A 24011-nucleotide genomic window follows, 5' to 3' on the forward strand; every position below is an offset into this window, starting at 1 on the left:
AACCTATAGTGTTTCATTGACGAGTGAATCATTAGTTCCATTTGTAAATCGTTTATGGTCACACACGGGCATAAATACAATCAAAAAGTCAAAACTTTATTGGCATAATTGTCGTTTACAATGTTTGCAAAATGGCAAATAGCATATATACATAAAGTTATTTAGATTAAGCGATTCACAATAAATAAAAACATTCAGAATGTTTTGTAAAGAGATCAAAATAAAGGTGAAAATAACGAATATAAACGAATAATACAAATATTATGGAAAAAAAGAAGGTCAGTTAATGGACAAGACTCTGGGATGCATAAAATGTTTCTTGTGAGGCTATTAAATTTTAAGTACTTTATGTAATGTTTATTCATGATAAACTTGTGAATGCTGTCTACATTGCGCACAGACATCATTAGCATATACAGCATCGCCTATATAATTATTTAATATTGTATTAATTTCTACAGAGATGATAATCATATCTATAGGAAGCTTTAAATTATTACTTAACGAAATAAAACAAATTGAAAACAAAAACTCGTTTATGTAATCCGTAAAGATAAATTTCTCTCTCAAGGCGTCCAAAAAGGTATTGTACTCGAGGAGCGGATATAATATTCTTGATACTTCAAACTTCCATGTTCTGTTCTATAAATTTTGAGAATTAAAAAAATCAGGCTCTCATGAAATCTTTGAAATCAATCTTTGTATGGCTAGTTTATTCAGTTATTCAGTATTGTTGTGTTTCCCCTGTTTTATTCGTTTAATATTCAGAAACAAGTGCCTTTTTTTTTTCAAAACATTTTTTAAAAGAAAGAATTCAACCCTCCAAAATTTTGTTTGCCTATGTCACAATATGAGATAAATCCAGCCCTGTAAATGATGCTGATTTTTGTTGCCAAATTGGTTTGGAAGCGTTGTTGAATAAACAAGTAACGTTAAACTGAACTTTTATGCCTGTATGACTGACAATTTTATTGACCACTGAGAAAGCATTGATTTGGTAAGATGATGGTTCATACCATGTAGAAAAATTACATTTTGAAAAATAGCTTAGATGTAGTAAACTACTTTTGCCGTGTTGCTGCTGTAGCTTAGCTTAGCTAAGGAATGGGAAACCACTACAACACTGTTATACGTCATCATACGTTGTCGCTAGTTCTTAATGTTACATCAGAGGACATGCGCCGATGTTTATCACACATTTCAAGATGTTGAAAAAAATGTTGTAGCGTTGCAAAAAGTACAAATGTACGGTGTACGCACTGTTCATTCACATGTACACATATGGCCGTAAGCAAAACAAACAATGCGTTATCACATGCACGGCAAATTGCAAATCTGTGGTGTAGTGGTGCCTTGAGAAGTGGGTAAATGCTTCATTTGTGTACAGCAAATTGCTGGAGTTCGAAAATCAGGAGTTAGGCAAAAAAGTGTGAAAGAGTTAAATTTTTGGAGTTTATTCTTTAACTTTCACAACAGTTTGTGTTACGGGATACTCCCTGGCTGTGTTGTATTTCGGAGTTCATTCATTGGTGTTCAGGGGCACGTTTTAACAATAACGTTACATCAGGAGCGCGCCATGACACGAGCCTGGTTCTGCCACACGATCGACTGATGAAGTTGTCTACTTCGTCATGAGGTAGGTAAAAAACTAACTCCAAAATGTTCTTTATCTTCTGACAGACAGCTGATTATAGCTGTTACGTTAGTGTACTGACGCCAATAACCGCGGCGAACTTTGTGTTGAATGAATCTCCGATGCAAAACATGGCTGTTTTGAGCGGACTTTTTTTCGATGTGAACAAGCTAATATTAGCTTACGTCTTTCTGTTCACCTTATTTTTTTGTAAACGAGTGTTTTGCTGTCAAATTTAAGTTGCGACTCGCTCAAGAAACATTCTGTTAAGCTTCCATAATGTCATGCCGACGAGACGAGGTAATATCTAGCAATGTCAGTAAACTGAAGTGTCTAAGTCTAACTTTACCCTGGCTAAAAACGATCATAGTTTAGCCATGAACGTGTAAAGTAATGCCTGCAATGTTTTGAGTCGTAACGGCTAACGTTACAAATGTTTTAGTAGTGACTCGTGACCTATGAGAGTTCGTGGCTTTCATATTAAACATTTTGCATTTTCAATCACACTAACAGGTTGTTTTAAATTACATGTTTTCTCTTCATTGTCAGGATGTTGACAGAAGTGCTGGATGGAGGGAAGTAGTAGTAAAACTGGACGAAATTTGTTTCTCAGATTTTCTCAATTCAGGTGAGTTATGTGTTTAGTAATCAGTTAATAAAGAGTAAGTGACTGTAATTTTATGATTTATTTTGTAAATAACATGTTGTTGATGTTATTGTGTAGTCCAGCAGAAGTTTTTGAGATAAAACAACACTGAAAAAAGATGACCAGGGCTCAGCTGATGTACTACATGTTTTCTTGCTTTTTGGATGTCAAAGGACTGGTAAGTATTAAATAATACTTCAAAATGTTATTGAAAAAAATATATATTTTTACATTTGTCTGAACGATTATCTTTTCTTAAAAAAAAAAACAATTTCTTTGTGACTGAAGAAAGAAAAGAAAGACATGAACCTCTTGGATGACAAGCGGGTGAGTAAATTATCTGTATTTTTTTGTTCTGGAAGTGGACTCTTCCTTTAATGCCTATTGTTTATAAAGGGATGTTTATCTTGTGTTTCGGTCATGCCAAAGTATTGATGACCATCATCTGGCCACTAAAGAAAACCCTCAGCCATATCATCTTTCCTCAGGGACATCAAAAGCACAGGTTTCCACCTTTTACATCGTCTTGGACTGAGAAGTTTCGCCTTGTCAGTCATGTGAAACCTTGGGTATTGTTGAAGAGCTGTTCAAGTAAAGTAAAGTATCATGATGCTCTGTCCAGCCTGTACATATTTTTTTTTAAAGACAAATGTATATAATAATGATATAGGTAGAACTGAAGTCAAAGAACTGAGAGCAAGGCAGTTGAACAAGCAGTATTCTTATTTAAGCAAAATGTTAAGTTCTGTCCTCTGTGCTCCATCCTTCAGCTTTCAGTTTTGTTTTTATTCAGGCGCCTCAAACTAATTCATGGAATGTATCCTGGTATCACTGTGGAGTTGTTTCTTGTTACTTCATCTGATGTATATCTACCTCTGGTTACACAATACTACTGCACTATTTTATAATTATTCAGGTTTGATTTTATATAATGCAATGATGTGTTTTTGACTATGCTGTATACAATTTTACTAAACATTTCTTGTTGGCACTGCAGACATGTATTAAATGTAAATGTTTTGCTGTTAGATTTTACAGTATTTTATGACAGCAGTTAATTTCAAAGTGTTTACATGCATGGAATTTCAAAATCCAATCTATGTATTTCCTGAAATAAAAGCAGCTAGTTGAGAGTATGGCTTTCAGTGTAGTCATTTCCACATAAAACATATTGTGTTTACCCTAAGAAGTGTTTTTAACACTGGTTAAAGAGTTTAAATTATAATTAACTAAATTTTAGAGTTAAAATTACTCTCCAAATGATTAATATTTTAACTCCAGAAAGTGTTAAAATCTAACTCTGAGAAAGTGTTAAATTCTACTCCATTGAATTTCCTTTTGAACTTTCAATTTGAGCGCATTGGTTTACTGGATCCTTGGACTGAAATGTTTACAGGGGTTCACTGGTTTAAGAAATTTCAGATGGTAAAAATCTGCTTCTTTTTAATTGTAAGGTATTTTTTTTTTTTTTTCATTATTATGTACTGATTTAAATGACTGGGGTGTGGGAAATTCCCTCGCCACATGGCCTTCCATGTTTCTAACTTGCAGTCAAGTGTATATGACATAAAAATATATTTTGTAATATCAATCAGTGCAAACAGTGCTATCTGCTAGCAAACTTTAGCGATTTTTTGCAAACGTTTATTTACAGAACAACACCATAAACACAAACACAAGATTAAAGGTAATATACATATAATGAAAAATTGTCATAAATATCCTTATTAATGGCAAAAATTACCTATATTTATAAGTCTGCTTGCTCGAGTGAGCAGGCATGTTGGAAAATGGAAATTTCTCTTAGCCCTTCGTTTGAAATGAGGTCCCGAAAATTCTTTGTTTGGAGGCCTATCTGGCCCTTCCCCTTCCCCCTACCCTTCCAACCTAACGAGAAATGAGACACCCCTAGCACTTCACCCCCCCCCCGGAGCCAAGCCAGCTCTTCTCACCTTTATTCATAGGTTGGGGGGAAGGTGAAAGGTGAAATGGCAAGTTTAAAAGTGACACGAACGACCCTCATTAACAATTGTGAGGTTAGATGTTTGAAAGGTTGTGAAAAAAATGGAGGCACCAGTGCAATCACTTTTTTTGTGTGAAAATAAATAAATAATTTCTTCATTTTTGCTTATAAAGGTATAGGAGTAATACATCATTCTGACCTGTAACGGGTCCATTTTTATTTTAGTGCACTCACAATAGCCTATAAACAACTCATGCGTTTATAAAATAAAGGAAAACAGAAGATGCGCTTTCTGCCGTCTGTTCTTGAACATCGCTTCACAATGAACAAAAGCTTTAAATTACCACTTTAAAACGAAATAATTCAAATCGAAAATAGAAACGTTCATTATGTAATCTGTAGGCCTAAAGATTTAAAGATATTTCTATATAAAGGCACGTCCAATTTAGAAATGGCGAGAAATTTTTCTATTTATCTCCATTATTGATGAATGTCTAAAATATAAAAGTAAGGAAAAGCCTAAAACAGGGCTGATTATATTTATTTTATAATTCTATTAAAATTATAATGTTATAGAATATACTATAAAATAATTATAATTACAAATTATACTGGCATAGAGTATATGTAAAACTTTAATAATTGTAGCTGCTTATATTTTCAGATTTTATGTTTCTCTGTTCTATATATCTTAAAATTTAGAGGATTTGCTGCAACGCAATTTTGTCCGATATGCAAATTATTTATTAGCCTATTAGTATTTTAATCCATAAAGCAAATGCTTTAAAAACACCTTTAAAAAATACTATTTTTGCATCCAGATGCTTTTAAAGAACTTTTCAATATACATGTTATCTTATATCTTAAATGAACTTGTATCTTAAATGTAAACCATGATTTCGTTGTATTCCCTGTGTAACGAATCTCTTACTTATAGCTACATTTTAGGTGCGTCTGAGCTTTGTTGTTTATGGTTTTTTTAAAAATCAAGAGTTGCGCGCACTCAACAAAACTGACAAGACTCATTTGAACGCTTCTGATAGACATTGCATTCCTAACCCAACAGAATCGTGTGTGGTTCGTTATAACACTGTAAAAACGCCTAAAAAGAATTACGGTGCAGATTATCTGATCTTAATGTAATGCCGCAATTTACATTTTCTATTCATTTTCATTTTATTGTCAACAGACGTAATATATTGATTTTGTTTGGGCAGGGGAATATGTCCAATTTAGTGGCATTTTTTGGCCCCAGGTCAAGCCTTCCCCAGCCTTACACACGCTCCGCCTATGATACTAACTATATATATACCCTTAGAATATATAGCCTATATATACCCACTTAGAATAATTTTCTTCCCGACCCGACACGCTAAATTTAATTCTCATTTCCAGAATCTCACATTTAACCATTTGGAAACAATGTCGAGTATAAAACTTTTTTCGCAGTACATCCATTATATTTCCATGTTCCACTTTTAAGACGTATTACAGCCCTGCATTTTAGTCCGTCAAAGATCAAATGCGGGCTAAAATTATATTTTAGACATTCAGTGGTGATTTAAAAAAAAATTGCAGCGCTGGAGGAACCACGAGACCAGGCTACCATGACGGTCCTGTTAGCAGCATTGAGCGCACGTTCAGCACAGCTTGGAAGGGTTCCTTGTTTAAAGCTTACCACAAAACACTGGCAAAAGTAAATACCATGACTGTCTAATAGTAAGGAGATATTTTAATTATTTATTTAGAAACTACTGTTTTCTGAGTCAGTGATGATGCAGTTAACAGTCCTCATATCCTCGTTGGACGCGCGCCTTTAGAGAGAAATGCATCTCTATGGACTAGCTACATAATAAAAACAGTTTTTGTTTTCTATTTGTTTTTTTCGTTAAGTAGTAATTTAAGTCTTTCTACATATTTATTTATCATGTCTGACAAAAAAATAACGGTTAAATATTTTCCACTGAAAAAAAAATGTAACTGATCGAGCTTGAGCCTTCATGTCCTAAAAATGTGTTTTGCTCTCTCCGCACAAACGATTGGATATGCACCTAATAGCGCATATTTATATCTATTATTATTTATTTCTTTTATTTTACATCTATGGATTTTAGTTTAGCCAATTCGTGATTTGAGAAGGCAAATTGAAAGAGTAGGTCAACTCACTGTCTGCCGCTTGGTCTTTAAGAAACAAAAAGCTTACGTTTAACGAACAAAAATGCTCCAATTTTTTTTTCTAAATTAACTTAATAAAAAGGAAACGAAATTATAAATACTTTGCCGTTACATACAGAATGAATTACCGATTATGGCGCCAGATATTGAAACAACAGACATAAATACTGTCCAAATAGCCCTCTTTGTGCAGGGCTTGGCCACAGAATGTTGTTCCTTGCGCCACCTGGTGGATATTATATGAAGCGCAACAACGTTTTAAAAAAACCTAAAAAAGCCCCTGCAGGCCGCCGCGTGGCGACGCGTGCTGAATTGCAGGCTGCCGCGTGAAAAAAGACGCATTTTTAATGGCCAGATCTGTATAAGAAATAAAGAAATACTAATACTCTGCAAGGATGCATTAAATAGTTCCAATGTGTAAAAAAATTACAGTTATACAAACTAATTCCATTCTTCCTGTTAATTGAACAATTCTGAAAAAATATCACTGTTTCCACATAAATATTAAGCACAATTGTTTTCAGCATTAATAATAAGAAAAAATATTTAATGAGCAGCTAATCAGCATATTAGACTGATTTCTGAAGGATCATGTGAAGACTGTAATGATATGGATACTGAATAATGCCAAAACAGGAATAAATTAGATTTTAAAACATTATATAAAGTTCATTTTATGGATATAGACAATTGTAGATTGTTTTGTTATTTTCAACAGTTAGATTTCACAATATCACTATTTTATGGTATATTTTTTATCAAATACAACTTTGGTAAGCAAAAAAAAAAAAAAAAAAACTTCAGCCTCAAACATTTTAATGGTAGTATGTATAAATAAAAATATTTACTTACATTTTTTTGATTTATTAAGTTCAAAACCAAAATGAACTTTGACTCTGTTTTGGACTAAATGCCCCATTGAAAAGATAAATAACTGGTGATTTTCAAAATGACTAAAACAGGTAGCTTATTGCAGCTCACATTAAAGTGTGTTCATGTGTAAAAACAAATTTAGATGATGTCTGACCTGTGTTCTGTTCTCTTTCCAGCAATTTGGTAAAATCTTAGATGTTGAAATCATATTTAATGAACGAGGATCAAAGGTACGTTTGTGACTCCCTTCCTCTGCATGCTCTCATTCTTTGACCAATCAGAACAGTCCAGTGAGTTTAGAAGCATAAATGAACATGACGTTTATTCGAAAAGCGAGAATATCCAGTGATGAATTAGCACCTGTACTGTACAGAATAAATGCTTGTTGTAGTCATGTTAACGTATGTAATGCAATCTCATATCAGCTGCTGTGCTAGAGTTATTAGTGCCCTGTTCAATGGAGTGTGTGGAAATGTGTTTGGCACTTGTCTTTGTTCAGTTACGGTGTCAAATGAAGAACATTCTCCACTGCGCTCCGTAATTGACAGCGTTATTCAGTGTTATGACACTTAGCATCATTCCTGTGCACAAACAATTTTCTTTATTGAAATATGAATTATGTTCTTCTGTTCCAGCTGGGGGAGATAATGATGCATGTTAACAAGTTCTGTAGTTCACAATCCTTTATCATTTGTCTTATGCGTTGATTTTTTTGGTTTCTTTTGTAATGACTTTTCCTTACGTTGCATTATACAGTGTTAAATGACAGCTTTTTTTTTTTTTTCCAATAGATTTTGTTAACGCTAAGACTTACTAAAGGTATATCCCTTTGTTTGGTTTTTCTCTCTTTTTTGGTTTCGTTTAATAAGTGGCTTTACGTTCTTAGACGTGCTATTTGACTCCTCCTTCGAGGTTCTACGAGAACCCGTAAATTATGGTTAATCTCGATGCTTTGCATGGTGCAGGAGAAAAGAGGAGGAGAAAGAGAGAGGGGTAAATGCAGCAGCAGCTGTTTTTGTGTGTGAGAATGGCAGAGGTAGAACCACAGTGGATTTCTTGGGTGTATGACTGAATTAATAATGTGCATGTTGTTCTCCCCCCTCCCCTCTCCCACCTGCATGCAGGGTTTTGGTTTCGTAACTTTCGAAAATAGTGCCGATGCGGACAGGGCCAGAGAGAAATTACACGGCACGGTGGTAGAAGGTCGTAAAATAGAGGTGCATGTAACAAATATTTCCCTTCTCAATTGTTTGATTTTCTTTCTATTTTGTTTGATTAATTTGTGTTTGTTTGTTTGTTTGTTTGTTGTTGTCGTTCTTGATTCTGTTTTGTGTGTCAGTGTGTGCCTCACTCTCATCTCACTATTTTAGACGCATCACTCGTCTTTTTTCCTGTGTGTGCTCCTCTCTCTATCCCTCTTTCCCTCCCTCCCTCCCTCCCCACATTGTACCCCTAAAACGTTTCAGTTATTCTAAGATCTCAAATCAGATGTAATACGGTGCTCGCCGTTATCTAATTGGTTTGCTTTTGTTGGCATTCACTTGTTTATTCAGTTCTTTTCTGCTCTTTTCTTTTTTCTTTTAAAGCATATTTTGGCTTAATAAGCAAACGGGTGCAGTAAGTCATCAGGCAGAGTGCAAACAGCATTTGTGTGATGATAGCCAGAGGCCTTATTGCAAAGTTGACGAGGGATCTGCGCTTAAAGCGGCCCGAAGTCGGCAGCGCTCGTTAATTGGCCTGAAGACGCTGCCGTTAGATGAACACAAAGCCTTTTAAATCTACAGCTCAAATTACACTTACTTTACAGTCTAGAACAGTCACTGAAGGTGAAACAGCCAAACTGATCAGCAGGTGTGCAACCGAAAGTGGGCCTCTTCCCATTTAACAGTTGTGCTTCTTTCTTTGATTGATTTTTTTTTTTTGTTTTCAATTTGAAGAGTTATTCGGATGTGGTGCCGTCTTTCAGTAAGATGTTGCCTATTTTGCCTTCTCATTTTCCCCCCTTTTCCAACGGTAGCTGGTAGGCCCCTCACCAAACTCACTAACCGTGGTAACAATACATAGACACGCGGGCGATGGCGGCGAATGGTAAGTGGAGAGCGCCATCTGCCATTTCACGAACTCCGCGCTGATACCTCGTGACTGTTTTTTGACTTGATGTTGAGTTTCTTGATGCTGTTTTCTCTTGGTACGCGTGTTACTTGAGTGAACATTTAGCTTCCTGAGAGGCTCTGATTGGATTGAACTGAATCGTGCGCATCCTACTCAGATTCTGAACTCCATGATTATGTTAAATAATGCACCCTCTTTTTATATCCTTTGTTAGCTGTCCTTTCGGCTTGAATGATTTCTTCCGTTATTACTTTTTTTTTGGTTCTTTTCTTTTCTGATTATTATTCTTGTGATGAAGCACAAGGCTCTTGGAGTGTTGAATGCTAAATGTTGCTTTGTTTTCCGACTGTACCTCAACTCTGAATGTTTAGTGTATGTTGCGCAGTGCCAACCGTTTTTGTTTTTCTTTCCATTCCTATCCTACGTTTTCTTTCTTTTCTTTTAACCTAATCGTTCCCTATTCACTGCATGCCGTCTCATATTCGATGCCTTTCATTTGTTGAGTGCATTTTGTGTGTTTTTAGTTTTTGTGTTCTCTATGTACTCCTTCAACTTGATCATTTTTTGATGACGCATGCTGACGAGTCTTTTTATGATGAGACTTTTGCATAAATTTTCTTTGCTTTATGTGTCTTACCACTTTTCTTTAACTGTTTGTTATGATCTGTAATCATTTTGAAAATCTTCACTGTAATGCATGAAGTATTTGTTAAAGCAATATTTTTAATATTTACACCTTTAGCTTTAGTATGTTTCATGCTCACACACTTTTGTTTATGCTCAGGTTAACAATGCAACAGCACGGGTAATGACGAATAAAAAGACCGTCAACCCATATGCAAACGGTAAGAACAGTTTCAAAATTTATACATTTTTCTTTTATGCCAAAAATCATTAGGAGATTAAGTAAAGATCATGTTCCATGAAGATATTTTGTAAATTTCCTACAGTAAATATATCAAAACTTTATTTTTGATTAGTAATGTGCAATTAGAACTTCATTTGGACAACTTTAAAGGCGATTTTCTCTGTATTTTTATTTATTTTTTTTATTTTTTTTGCACTCTCAGATAGTTGTATCTCAGAAAAAATATTGTCCTATCCTAACAAACTATACATCAAAGGAAAGCTTATTTATTCTGTTTCAGATGATGTATAAAAGTCAATTTCAATTTCTGGTTTTGTGGTCCAGGATCACATATATAATATATTTTGAGTGTAAAATAAGACCACTAGTAAAATGCTTCTATTTTCTTCATTTTTTCAAATTTATACCAATGTACAAATTGCATCAGTTTAAAATTGAGTAAAAAGAATTGATGTCCCTTTTTAAAGAGAGTTCACCCAAAAATGAAAATACCCCATGATTTACTCATCCTCAAGCAATCCTAAGTTTATAGGACTTTCTTTTGTCAGACAAATACAATCTTAGCTATATTTAAAAATGTCCTGGCTTTTACAAGCTTTATAATTAAAGTGAATGGCTGATATTTTGAAGCAAAATATAGTGCATCCATCCATCATATAAAGTGCTCCACATTGCTCCGAGGGTTAATAAAGGCTATATGAAGCAAATCGATGTTTTTGTGTAAGAAAAATATCTGTATTTAAAACTTAAACCATAATCTCTAACTGCTGCTAACTGTGTTCATGAATGCAGAAGCACATTCATCACCGTAACACAAGTACACAATAAGGAAACAAAAAATGTTGGAGGTTTTCGATATAAGCCAAGAGGAGACTGATTTTCCTTTGCTGTAAACAAAACTTCGTTCTCATGAGACTAGTGTATTCTCAATGAAGCTGAACGCATGTGTGACAGTTAGCTAGAGATTATGGTTTATAAAGTTTCAAATATCGATATTTTTCTTACACAAAAACATCAGTTCACTTCAGAATGCCTTAATTAAGACTTTTTATGATGGATGGAGGCACTTTATTGGGCTTCAGAAATTTCAACCACAATTCACTGCTGTTATTAAGCTTAAAAGAGCCAGGACATTTTTTTAATATAACTTTGATTGCATTCGTCTGAGAGAAAAAAGTCATATACACCTAGGATGGCTTGAGGGTGAATAAATTATGGGGCAATTTTCATTTTTGGGTGATCTATTCCTTTAATGACAGCAGCACTTTCACTTGCTTGCATGAAGATCGTGTTCTCCAGCCTAATTTTAGAATTAACCAAAGAGCATCTTGTGTGTCACACAATTACTCATTTAATTAACAACCCAGTAACAGAACATTTAATATTTCATATTTATTTAATGCTTATTAGCATGCTAGTTTGCAAGTTTCGGCCTTAGACGAACTTCACAAATGGGAAACTTTACTGTTTTATGCGCAATCAATAGCTTTCTGAGGCCACAGACCTCAGAGATTCAAACTAAAAAAGACTGCTTGTAATTGTCAATTTTCTGAAAATGTTTTTCAGAGCAGTTCTCTTCCTCACTGAAAAACTTTAAATGGAAGTGAAATGCAGAGACAACCTTTTAGATCTCAGTTGATGTTACTGAAATCTCTCTCTTTTTTGTACTTATGGAGGGCTTAAACAGACAGGCCATTTGTAGAGGTTAGAATCTGAGAGAAATCTGTCAGGCCGCTTCATGCCCTTTCCTAACTCTGGATGATAGCAGTGCTTCAGTCTGGTCAGCCCTCTACTGACATCATTACGCACTGGCCTGGAGGTTCTAGTTAGCCAGAATCCAACTCTCTGTCTTGTGTAGGATCAGATGTAAATTTTTAGAAGTGCAGACCGAGGTGGCTAATATCAGATCTCCCTCTCTGTCTTATGTCTAGGCTGGAAGTTGAATCCAGTCGTGGGTGCAGTCTACAGCCCAGAATTCTATGCAGGTGAGTGAATTCGCATTTAAAAGAAACTGGCTCTGTAATGAATTATATCTGTGGTAGAAAAGACTGGGTATGCGTATTATTCTAATGATGAAATAGTTAGGCTTTTGGACATAAAATAGTTTAAACAAAAACAAGAATTTTAAAAATGTGGGGAAGAAAGGCACTGGAAATTATAAAAAGCATGTATTTCCTTAAAAAAATATATATATAAATAAATATATAATTTATATATTTGTAAATATAAAACTCCTATAAACTGTAACTGGCCAAATAATTATCATGTATCTTCACCTTTCTGTAGATGTTTTCTAAACATAAGAAGCATAAATCAAAACTGTGTTCTTTATGAATAAACACAATAATATTACTATAAATGCTTCAAATAAATAAATAATTGCACAAAGCATAGCTGTAACACAGAGGGTTAAATGCATTTGCATTTAGGGCTAATGGGCAGCTTCACTAATGTGCTTTGTGTGTGTGAAAAAGTTCTCAACCCACATGCCCTGAATCATCACTGCAGAGGATATGAAATGGTGAATTACTCTGATATCAGATATGATATTTTCATATTCGTTTCAAAAAGCAAGTTTGAAAGCTCTCTGTTTTCCTGTTATGCTATTTTATTACCATATATTGGATTTACAGAGGCTCCAAATAGTATTGGCAGCTTAAAAATGTATGAATCTCATTGCATTAGATAACACATTGGATTGAAAAATCAAAGAAAGCGTCATTCATTTTAAAGAAAGAAAGTGCACTTTTCGCACTAATAATTTGATATTATACAGTAAATGCGATGACGTACACCAGTGGTTACTTTGCTAATAAAATTACCCCAGAAATGCGAAATTACTTTTGAGAAAACGGCATCATATGTTATGCCACTCGCCCAGCTAACAAAAATATGTTCTAAGTATATTTTGCTAATGTTTCCATTATATTATGAAAAAGCTATATCTGAAAGTTCTCTGAACATTCAAAACATCGTTTTTTGGGGGGAAAAAAATATTTTCCTTACGCAAACGTCAATAGAACATTCCATTTTATAATAGCTCTGTGGTTTGATCATTTGTTTGCATGTATTGGAATTAAAAAAAAAAAAAACAGATAATGTACTCACCCCCTTGTCATCTAAGATGTTCATGTCTTTCTTTCTTCATTTGTAAATAAAAAATTTCTTTGAGGAAAACATTTCAGGTTTTTTCCCTATGTAGTGTACTTCTATGGTACCTCGAGTTTTAACTTCCAAAATGCAGTTTAAATGCGGCTTCAAACGATCCCAAATGTGGCTGTAAACAATCCCAGCTGAGGAAGAAGGGTCTTTCTCCCTCAACTTCAAAAATCATTTCAAAATCATCCTTGCAGAATCACATCGCTGCAGAAGTACCAACCCAGTGTCTGCAAAGTGAACATGCAAAGAAGATCAAACAAAAAAAAAAAAAAAAAGGTAAAACAGCGATGTAGGGCGATTTTGAAGTTAAGGGAGAAAAATAAGATGGGAGTTTTTAAACATACCCTAACTGTCTTGAACCAGAAAAAAAAAACAGAGCAAGACAAGACAAGCATTTGAGGTTAAAAAGTATATAAATTATAATAAAAAATAAATTAACAGATTGTTTTGCTAGATAAGACCCTTCTTCCTCGGCTGGGGGATCATTTAGGATCATTTAAACTGCATCTTGAAAATTCAAACTCGGGGGCACCATAGAAGTCCATTATATGGAGAAAAATCCTGAAATGTTTTCCTCAAAAAACATAATTTCTTAACAACTGAAGAAAGAAAGATATGAACATCTTGAATGACAAGGGGGTGAATACATCATCTGTACATTTTTGTTCTGGAAGTGAACTACTCCTTTAAAGGAATGGTTCACCCAAAAATAAAAATTCTGTTGTTAATTACTCACCCTCATGTTGTTCCAAAACCGTAAAACAAACTGTTTCAGAACACAAATTAAGATATTTTTAATAAAATCCCAGAGCTGTCCGACCCTGCATAGAAAGCAACACAACTGACACGTTCAAGGCCCAGAAAGATAATAAGGATATCGACAAAATAGTTCATGTGACATCTGTGGTTCAACCTTAATGTTTTGAAGCTACGAGAATACTTTTTGTGCGCAAAGAAAACAAAACGAATGACTTTATTCAACAAAAAGTATCTTCATAACATTATTTTTAGGGATGTCCCGATCAGGTTTTTTTGCCCTCGAGTCCGAGTCATTTGATTTTGAGTATCTGCCGATACCGAGTCCCGATCCGATACTTCTATAATACATTAAAAAAGAATAAAGAAGAGCAAAGAATCAGATCCAGGATGTTCCTTATTTTTTATTTAATTCACCTTATTTTAACATTCAACAACTCTGTTAACAAACAGAGCACTTCTGTGAGGTAGCTTGAACAATCAAGTAATAAATTACATAAATTCTTCACTTCTTCACAGTAAATATAAAAAAAGTCTAATATAAAAACAAATAGCACCTCAACTTAAAATACCCGGCAGGCATGTAAACAAATAAATAAAAGTGCCACAGTGTTTGCTGTGTTTCTGTGTGGAATCAAGAGGTCTAACTCCGTGCCACCACATAACTATAAATGTGTTAAAAAATAATGAGAATATATGAGGTTGCGTTAGACTGTTAAATTGCCCGTCATTTTGAAGGACAGGGTCGTAAAAATTTAATTCATTATTACCCGACCGACGTTTTCAATAACCCGCCCGCAAATCGGACCGCAAAAAAAAGTAAATATTGTACCCGACCCGCTTCCTGACCCGCATGTTTAATATTTGCGACTGACAGAAGCGATTATATGCGGCTATGCGGTGAAGATGCGTTCACTGTCAAACATCATTCGGCATTAATTAGGTCATTTTGTCAAAAGAAATGTTCTTGATTACAAGAAAAATACAGATTGTTCTTGTTGTGATTTATTTTGTCTTTCCTTTATACAGATTTAAATAGTTTCTTTTTCGAAGTACTCTAAATTATCAGTTAATAAATTAAATTGTTAAATATGATCAAGAACTATTTTATTTCGATCTACAGTGTAATAAAAGTTAAGAAAAAAGATTAGCCTATAGCCCTAAATATATATATATAGACTACAAGCTAATTCCTTTTTTCTTAACTTTTAACTTCTAAAAAATATCAATAATATTAAAACAACTTAATAGGCAAGGTTACCAAATTTTCTTATACAAACATAATGAATGCACTTCAAAACAAAGTTTTCATATATAAATTCAGGAATCACGAATATGACAAAATTATATTATTTTATATTTGTATAGCTATAATAGTTGTATCAAATCAATAAGGAAATTATAGAGCTTTGAATTTATTAAGTAATGTTTAATTTAGTTCGTTTCGCTCTCTGGAAATGTAAAGAAAAAATACAGTTTTTACTTGGAATTTGTTTTATATCCCTGGTTTTAAACAAGCATATACATGAGATGATTTATATATTATTGCTTGAATAAACGTTTAAAAATAGTGCTAGAAATTTTATAATTAAGGAAATGAAACAGACCTAGGCATTTGAAAAGACATAGTGAAATGTGTCTAATAATTGCAAAAAGAAAGAGAAGCATTGGACATAATCAAAATATTCGAGACATTTATTAGGAATACAATTTTCTGAACAATTAGGATGCTGCATGTGTTTATCCAGTCTAATCGAAGTGTGCGTCTCTCCCCCGACTTTCCCAACAAAAATCCCACCCCCTCTCAGAAAATACATAAAGCTGACATTACTGAGCTATATGCGTTTAAAAGTAGCCTATTAAAATGGTACAATGGCATTGCTCAGTTCAACGTGTTGGGAAATCGGGCATTTTGTCCCGCGTCAGCATTTATTCAACAGTTAATAACGCTCAACATTCAAAAGGAAAATATTATTCAGCCAATAAAGTGTAGGTCTATGTATTTCATAGAAAATTGTGTCTAGTACTATATTAATTACAAAGGTTTAATTGGCATCTTTATTTCAATCGACCCGACCGACCGCGACCCGAATATCATTAAAAATATTTTTGGATGACCCGTAACCGCGGGTAACCGCTCATATTGGTTCAACCCGCGCATCACTGTTACCCGTCATTTTTATTTTCATATTTTAATTATAACACATTTAATTGCATTTATTTTTATTCACGTTTTAATTTATAATATGTTGAAGAGAACAGATGAGACTGCTTAACTTTTCATGTTCAACGCCACACCCCGCAGTGAAATCGATTTTAATATATTCTCATTTTAATAAGCAATATTGATCAGTAAATGTTTTCAGACGATGACTAACAAGTACATAGTGCGCCTCCCATCCAATAAATCGCAATGAAACAAAGTCTCAAATTTCAAATTCAATTTCATTAGGAAATTCAAGCAATAAATACCATTTTGGCGCTCTTTAATGTGGCATGATAGATCGTTTTAGCTTCTTAGTACTACTGCGCCTGTGCGTAATCAAGCGCATTTTAGTTCTGGAGCAAGTGCTCTGTTGCCACACTGGAGCGCACTCGCCACCAACTGGACAGGGGTGGGAATTACAGCTAATAATTACACTAGATCACCCTCCGTGTAATCTGTCAAAGTGACGGATGGCCTTCAGATTTTTCCGTCATTGCAACAAAAATTCTGTCAATGGCGGACAATTTTCGGTTAACGCGACCTATGATATATACATATATATCCGAGTCCTGATCGGGAGGTAACGTCCGATTCCGATCGAGTCTGAAACCACGTGATCGGATCGGGACATCCCTAATTATTTTAATTCTATTTTAACAATGTCCTTACTACCTTTCTGGGCCTTGAACGTAGTAGTTGCATTGCTGTCTATGCAGGGTCAGAAAGCTCTCCGGATTTCATCAAAAATATCTTAATTTGTGTTCCGAAGATGAACGAAGGTCTCAAGGGTTTGGAACGACATGATGGTGAGCAATTAATGACAGAATTTTCTTTTTTGGGTCAACTATCCCTTTAAAATTGTCCATATACTGTTGAGTCTTTGTCAGTACTGTTTATTTTTTGGTTCAAAATATCAACCATTTAACAAGCAGCAAATTATACCAGTTGTTGTTTAACTGCGTTATTTGTTGGAGGCATAGTTCTGGGCCTGTTGTTTGGAGGTGTGTATAACGGGTGACCTTAATCTACGGGCTCTGGCATAGGCTTGAAAGAGCTGGCAGGCAGGAAGTGATTATTCTAATCACCCAAAGGGCCTGTTTCACAATGTGCATCTGTGTTCGCTGACCTATTGGCAAGAGACTCCAAGACTCCATTGTTACAACTGCAAACACGGTGCACATCTTTGAAAACATAATCTAGCGAGCTTCCAGACCCCCAGGGCTTCATTTCATTTTATGGGCCTTTGAAAGCGAGGATGTTTCGTTGGTCGAAATGCACGCTGAACTCTTTTTCTCTCACTTCCTTCGGTCATCTTTTCCTCAACCTTGGCCATCCCAGCCTCTGACCTTGCCCGAACATCATTACCTCCTCCATTATATGGAAAAATATCGAGATTTTATGATAATAAGACGAAACGGGAAGGCAGAAATATCGAGGTGATGGTTAAATCTAATTGTCTGTCGACGCAAGGGCATCAAAGGGCTGAGATATATTTTATAAATTAAAATCAATATTTTCAATTTCTCTAGACAGTCGTTTGCCTAATTCAGCGCACATTCTGTTAATTACAAAATGGCTCATTATTGATTTGCTTTCGTCTCACCTTTCAAGTGTCCAAACAGCCCACATCCCATTAAGGTGCGAATGTTTTGTTCTTTCCAGCGCTCGCTGTTTCTTTTTTTCAGATCTCTGTCTTAATTATAATTAAAGCACCATTAATACGGCCGAATTGCGGTGATATCGGAAAACGCCTCGAATTCTTTCGTTTGCCTAACGGCCGAAATAGGTATTGGCACATAGCTGCTTAGATTGCAGATAGAAAGACAGCACAGAGCGATTGAGCGTGGATTTGAAAGGTGGCTTGTAAGCTAGAAAGTTACCTATGTAAACAAATATCCAGGAGTGTCTTTGATTCATGAGACAGTCAATCGGTGATGTGAAGTTGGTTTCTGAACAAGCCTCGGCGGTCGTCACTCGAAACAGCTCTCACCTGCGGCAGACTGTTGATTTAAGATAGCTTTGATGTTCATTAACAGTTCACCGGCTGAGGGGAATGAAAGCTATCGGCGGAAGGCTGAGGGATGACCAACGTGCCAGACCTCGCTTGTCTGCCGGGCTGATCTCTGATTAAGTGTTACGCCTGACGGAGATTGGGCGGATGTTTGAAAATTAGACTTCCAGCAATTTACGCCCAGAGATTATGCAAATTGAGGCCACCTCTGACCACGGGAAATCTGAGGCTCTTCTTTAAAGACGCAAGCATACACATTCTGTCTTTCTCTAATGCATGCATTTTTTTTTTAGGAAATGGGTTCACACACGAGCAAGGTTAGAAAGATGCAGCTCTAGCAATTATTTTTTGAAAGTCATATATGCTGTCTGGTAACACACGCTCTCAAAAGGCAAACATAAGGGTGTTTTCTCAGTTATGGGCAATTTTAGAAGATACATGGACACTTGATGCATAGGCACATGCATCAACTGTCATTTTTATTCCTAAACCATCAATGTAATTTCTACCACATATCAAACTGGTGCATTTTATTTATTTATTTATTTATTTAATTTTTTTGGAGTGTCAATTTACACTAAGTGCAAATAGACTGCCTTGTTGGCAGAGGCTATTTACATTAACTTCACCCACCAACATAGGCAACCTTGCAAAAGATGCTAAACACCAGCTTCAGTGGCATAGGTAGTATAGTTTTTTGACGCAATCAACCCAAGTTAGAATCTGCTTTTTGCTGAACTCGTTCTTCTCCCTTTTTACAGCACATATTACATCGTAAAGGCATTTATTTTCACAAAAAAATGAAGGAAATAATCAAAAAGTGGAAAATAACGTGCTTCACGGGTGTTAATCGGTTATGGGATGGCTTTATTGTCCCAAAGCGCCATCCGTTTAATAATTTTAATAAAAATGATCATTTACACTCAATACGTTATTATTGCATACTGTCTGCCACCATTTGCACTAAGTAGTATAAATGTAACTACAATTATTGCAAAGAAAATGTTGCTGTTTTTACATAGTGTAAATGGAATCTATTACTATTTGCTCTTTAAATTGCATATCGCTAAAAATACTGCTATTTCACACAGTGATTACATTGATTACATGTTTTAGAGGAAAATGACCTATGAATTTCATGATTAGCATTTTATGTATTCAAAATACACAAACTTAAATAACATTTTTGCACAATTTCTATGGAAACTTGTAATTGCAACTTGAGAAAAGTCAGAATTGTAAGATATACACTACCAGTCAAAAGATTCTCTTCTGCTCACCAAGCCTGCAATTATTTGATTCAAATTACAGCAAAAACAGTAAAATTTTGAAATATTTTTACTATTTAAAATAACTGTTTTTTATTTGAATATATTTTAAAATGTAATTTATTCCTTTGATTTTAAAGCTGAATTTTTAGCATCATTACTCCAGTCACATGATCCTTCAGGAATCATTTGATTATTCTGGTTTGCTGCTCGAAAAGTTTATTATTGTTATGTTGAAGACAGCTGAGTAGAATTTTTTTCTGGTTTCTTCAAAGAACAGCAGTTATCCGAAATAGAAAGCTTTTGTAACATTATAAATGTCTTTATCATCACTTTTGATCAACTTAAAGTATCCTTGCTAAATTAAAAGTATACATTTCTATAATTTCTTTCCAAAAAAAATAAAAAATTATATTGACTCCAAGCTTTTGAATGGGAATAGTGTATAATGTTACAAAAGCCCTTTTTTTTCAGATAAATGCTGATCTTTGGATCTTTCTATTCATCAAAAAATCCAGAAAAAATGTACTCAACTGTTTTAAATATTAATAATAATAAATGTTTCTAGAACAGCAAATAAGCATATTAAACTGATTTTTGAAGGATCATGTGACACTGAAGACTGGAGTATTGTTGCTGATAATTTAGCTTTAATCACAGGAATAAATTACATTTTAAAATATATTCAAATAAAAAGCAGCTATTTTAAATAGAAAAAAATGTTTCACAATATAACTGATTTGCTGTATTTTGGATCAAATAAATGCAGGCTTAGTGAGTAGAAGAGACTTCTTTAAAAAACATTTAGCATCTTACTGTCCATGTAATTACATTTTCCATGTGATATTTACCTTGATTTTCCTTTGCTGTCTTCACACATCATGTCTTATATTTTATCTCAAACATGATTAGCACTGACACAGTTAACTTCTTGGTAACCAAATAGACAATATATATAAAAAAAAATAAAAAATCTTGATTAGTGATAAAATCAGTGATTTGGTGGACAGTGTTTTGATTTGTTAAATAGTAATTTAATATTAGCAATAATAATAGTTAAAAAAATATATAAATAATAATAAAATAATAACTATAAAATAGTTTCATTATTTCACTGTTTTAGATGAACATTATACATATATATATATATATATATATATATATATATATATATATATATATATATATATATATATAATGTTCATCTCAGCTTTAATGCTTATTGGCAAAGAAATAATGAATCACAAATTGGTAAACTCATTTCCTTAAGTGAGATGAGAGGAAGGGTGTCTTCTCTGCGCCCAACATCCAGATTATTGAATTTTCCAAAGAAACAGATGCGTATTTGCTGAGGGAGTTTCATCCATATGAACTGAAATGGAATATGTTGGGTTGTAATGATTTAGAGGGTCATTTGTATTGACTGACAGTTTCGCTGCGCTAATGTTTCAGTGTTTTAGTATGACATAACTGTCCTTGCTCTCTCTCTCTCTCTCTCTCTCTCTCTCTCTCTCTCTCTCTCTCTCTCTCTCTCTCTCTCTCTCTCTCTCTTTGATTGAGTCCTGACTGAACGAGAGACGGTGGCCGCCTCTGGCGCTTTCAACATTGCTGGGCTTTTTTGAACTCACAAATACTGAATGATAAGTTTGAAAAGTGACGTGCAATTAACGGAGCGCAAGAGAAGAATTTAAGAACTTTCAAAAAGGCAGCTGCAAAATGGAATTAATTTGTGCAGATAGGCTATCGTGGAAGACAACAAGCGGCTTTTAGAGGAAGGACGAAGCGCTTTAAAGCAGAATGAAAGTACTTTTGGTGGCCGCTTCTGTGTTGTACATTTGAGATTGCATTGTGGGAAGAAACAATATGAAATGACCCTGACATGTGTACAGAGGTGATTAAAAATGTACATTCATTAATACTTGAAACGTGTTTCAAAAGACTGCTTACTGTGAGATTACATACATTTGGATTATAAAGCTACCAGTTGGGGAGGGCCTGGAGAGAACAGTGTATGTGAATAGTGACTGTCTACTTATTTACTTTATTTTATAACTCATATATACAAAATAAAAAAAAATCATAATTTTTTTAAAGGAACATAAACATAAATTTAATGGGTCAGATAGTCAGCAAGTCATCCAACAACTGACTAGTCTGGCTTTTTTGAGTGGTGATAATTAGAATCAGAATTTCCCTCTCTTATGTAATTTTAACTTTTATTTTAATTAATTTATTTTTTTATTGATAATTGTAATAATTATTTAATATTTTTTATTTATTAATAATTTTCATTGTTTCGTGTTTTTATCAGTAATTCTATTCTTTTTTTTTTTGGTTTTCATTTTTTTTTTACTTCCATTAATTTCATAATTATTTTTTATTGATAAGTGTAATAATTGTTTAATCATAATTTTCATTTTTTTCATATTTTAATTGCTTTAATTTTATTTGCTTAAGTTTTATAAATGCTAATTTTGTTTTCAGTAGAAACTATTGATCATTTCATATTTTATTTTATTTTTATTCAGTTTCTTTTTATCAATAATTCTTTACTTTATTTTGTTTGGTTTTCATCATTTTTACTTCCATTAATTATTTTCATAATTTCATAATTATATTTTTTGATAAATGTAATAATTATTTAATATTTTTTAATTTATTCATAATCTTCATGGATTTATATTTTAATTGTTTTAAATTGATTTGCTTGATTTTTAAAAAATGCGTATTTTATTTTCAGAAGAAATTATTGATCATTTCAATTTATTTTATTTTCATTCAGTTTATTTTTATCAATAATTGTATACTTCATTTTGTATGGTTTTTATCTTTTTTACTTCCATTAATTATTTTTCTTATTGATAATTGTAATAAGTATTTAATATTTTTAATTAAATCATAGTTTTCTTTGTTTTATATTTTAATTGCTTTAATTTTATTTGCTTAATTTTGTAAATGCATTTTATTTTCAGTAGAAATTATTGATCATTTTTTATTTTATTTTTAGTCAATTTATTTTTATTGACAGTTGTATACTTTATTTTGTTTGATTCTCATTTTTTTACTTCCATTTTTACTCCAATTTCATAATTATTATTATTATTTTATTTTGTTAGTTTTTACTTTTATTTTATTTACTTTTTATTTTATTTAATCTATTTTAATTGATCCTCTTTAAAATATCACTCCTATAACCATGCACATTAAAGTCAATTAAAGTCTTAAAATGAACCCAAAAGAAATTAACATTTATTAACATGTTCAATAAACAAACATTCAAGTTGAATAAATTATTTGATTAATAAACATTTTTTAGCTTATTAATAAATGTTCACCTTTTGATTATTGCTGATGCCTCTAGTAATTATCTGTCTGATTTTTCATTTACAACCTATTTTGGGTTCATTTTAAGTCAGCCATATAGTCATTTGTAAATATAGTTGAGTTAAATAAACTTACCTAGAAGGTTGGGTTAAACATTTAACCCAACCGCTGTGTCAAAACAACCCAGTCGCTGGGGTTTGGCTATATTCCCATTTAACCCAGCATTTTAAGGGTGTAGTTTTCAACAAACACGATTATTTCACTGCAAACCACAAGCTGCAGATTCATCCGTACTCAATACACAGCGCATTTTACATTATCTGAAAGCTGTGAGATTTGTGTAATCTCAAAGCGCATCTTGTTTATATATGCATCTGCAAAAGAGTCTCTGCGGTTTACTGCACTGTGTAAGGTTGCAGAACGAGATGCACAGGGCAACCGAACATCCTGCAATGTTTAGGAAACGTGGGCTCTGCCCACCCGTCAACCCCCCCCCAAACACTTCCCACACAAAAGCCAATGAGAGAAATTATTGCGCTACAAAGCAGTTGTACACTTTTATGGCTTTGATGCGGAGGCTACCTCCCGTCGGCCAGAGCATCTGCTTCACTGTAATCGCTCTCAAAGCAATAAAACGGACTAACTCTCCTGTGCATCCCCCCGGAGCTCGCTGCTGCTGCTGGTGCTGCACGCTCCCATTTCTCATTCAGCGGCACTTACTGTTGCTCTATCTCGCTCTCTCTCCGTTTTCATCTAGCCCTCCACCCTTCATCGTTCTAAATGAAAGTGCATAGTCTAAGTTGTTTATCCTGTAAATATTCAGGCTAAATACATCTCATATTTATTTTCCTCAGGACACATTCTACACATCAAAGTGAAGCTCTTGCAAATATGCAAACGTGTACGCAGATATTTCAAAAATGGCTGTCAGATGGGCTGCCCGGCATGAAAGGAGAAAGGAATGCATGTGACTACTGAATCTTTATTGCTGCTTTTTTTAAATGCTGCGTTAATGTT

The 24011-nt window shown here is 33.9% G+C and overlaps 1 protein-coding gene across 1 annotated transcript in view; it reads left to right on the forward strand.

The window, feature by feature from the left end:
- The first annotated feature begins 7482 nt into the window (after positions 1-7482).
- Positions 7483-24011, forward strand: part of LOC141335580 (RNA binding protein fox-1 homolog 1) — a 52206-nt gene continuing 35677 nt past the window's right edge. Inside the window, exons 1-4 of the mRNA XM_073841089.1 lie at positions 7483-7520; positions 8415-8507; positions 10187-10247; positions 12202-12255. Coding sequence (XP_073697190.1) covers positions 10211-10247; positions 12202-12255 — 91 coding nt within the window. The 5' untranslated portion in view covers positions 7483-7520; positions 8415-8507; positions 10187-10210. The remainder of the gene's footprint in view (positions 7521-8414; positions 8508-10186; positions 10248-12201; positions 12256-24011) is intronic.

Source organism: Garra rufa, chromosome 1, assembly GCF_049309525.1.
Source record: "Garra rufa chromosome 1, GarRuf1.0, whole genome shotgun sequence".
NCBI classification, from domain to species: Eukaryota; Metazoa; Chordata; class Actinopteri; order Cypriniformes; family Cyprinidae; genus Garra; species Garra rufa.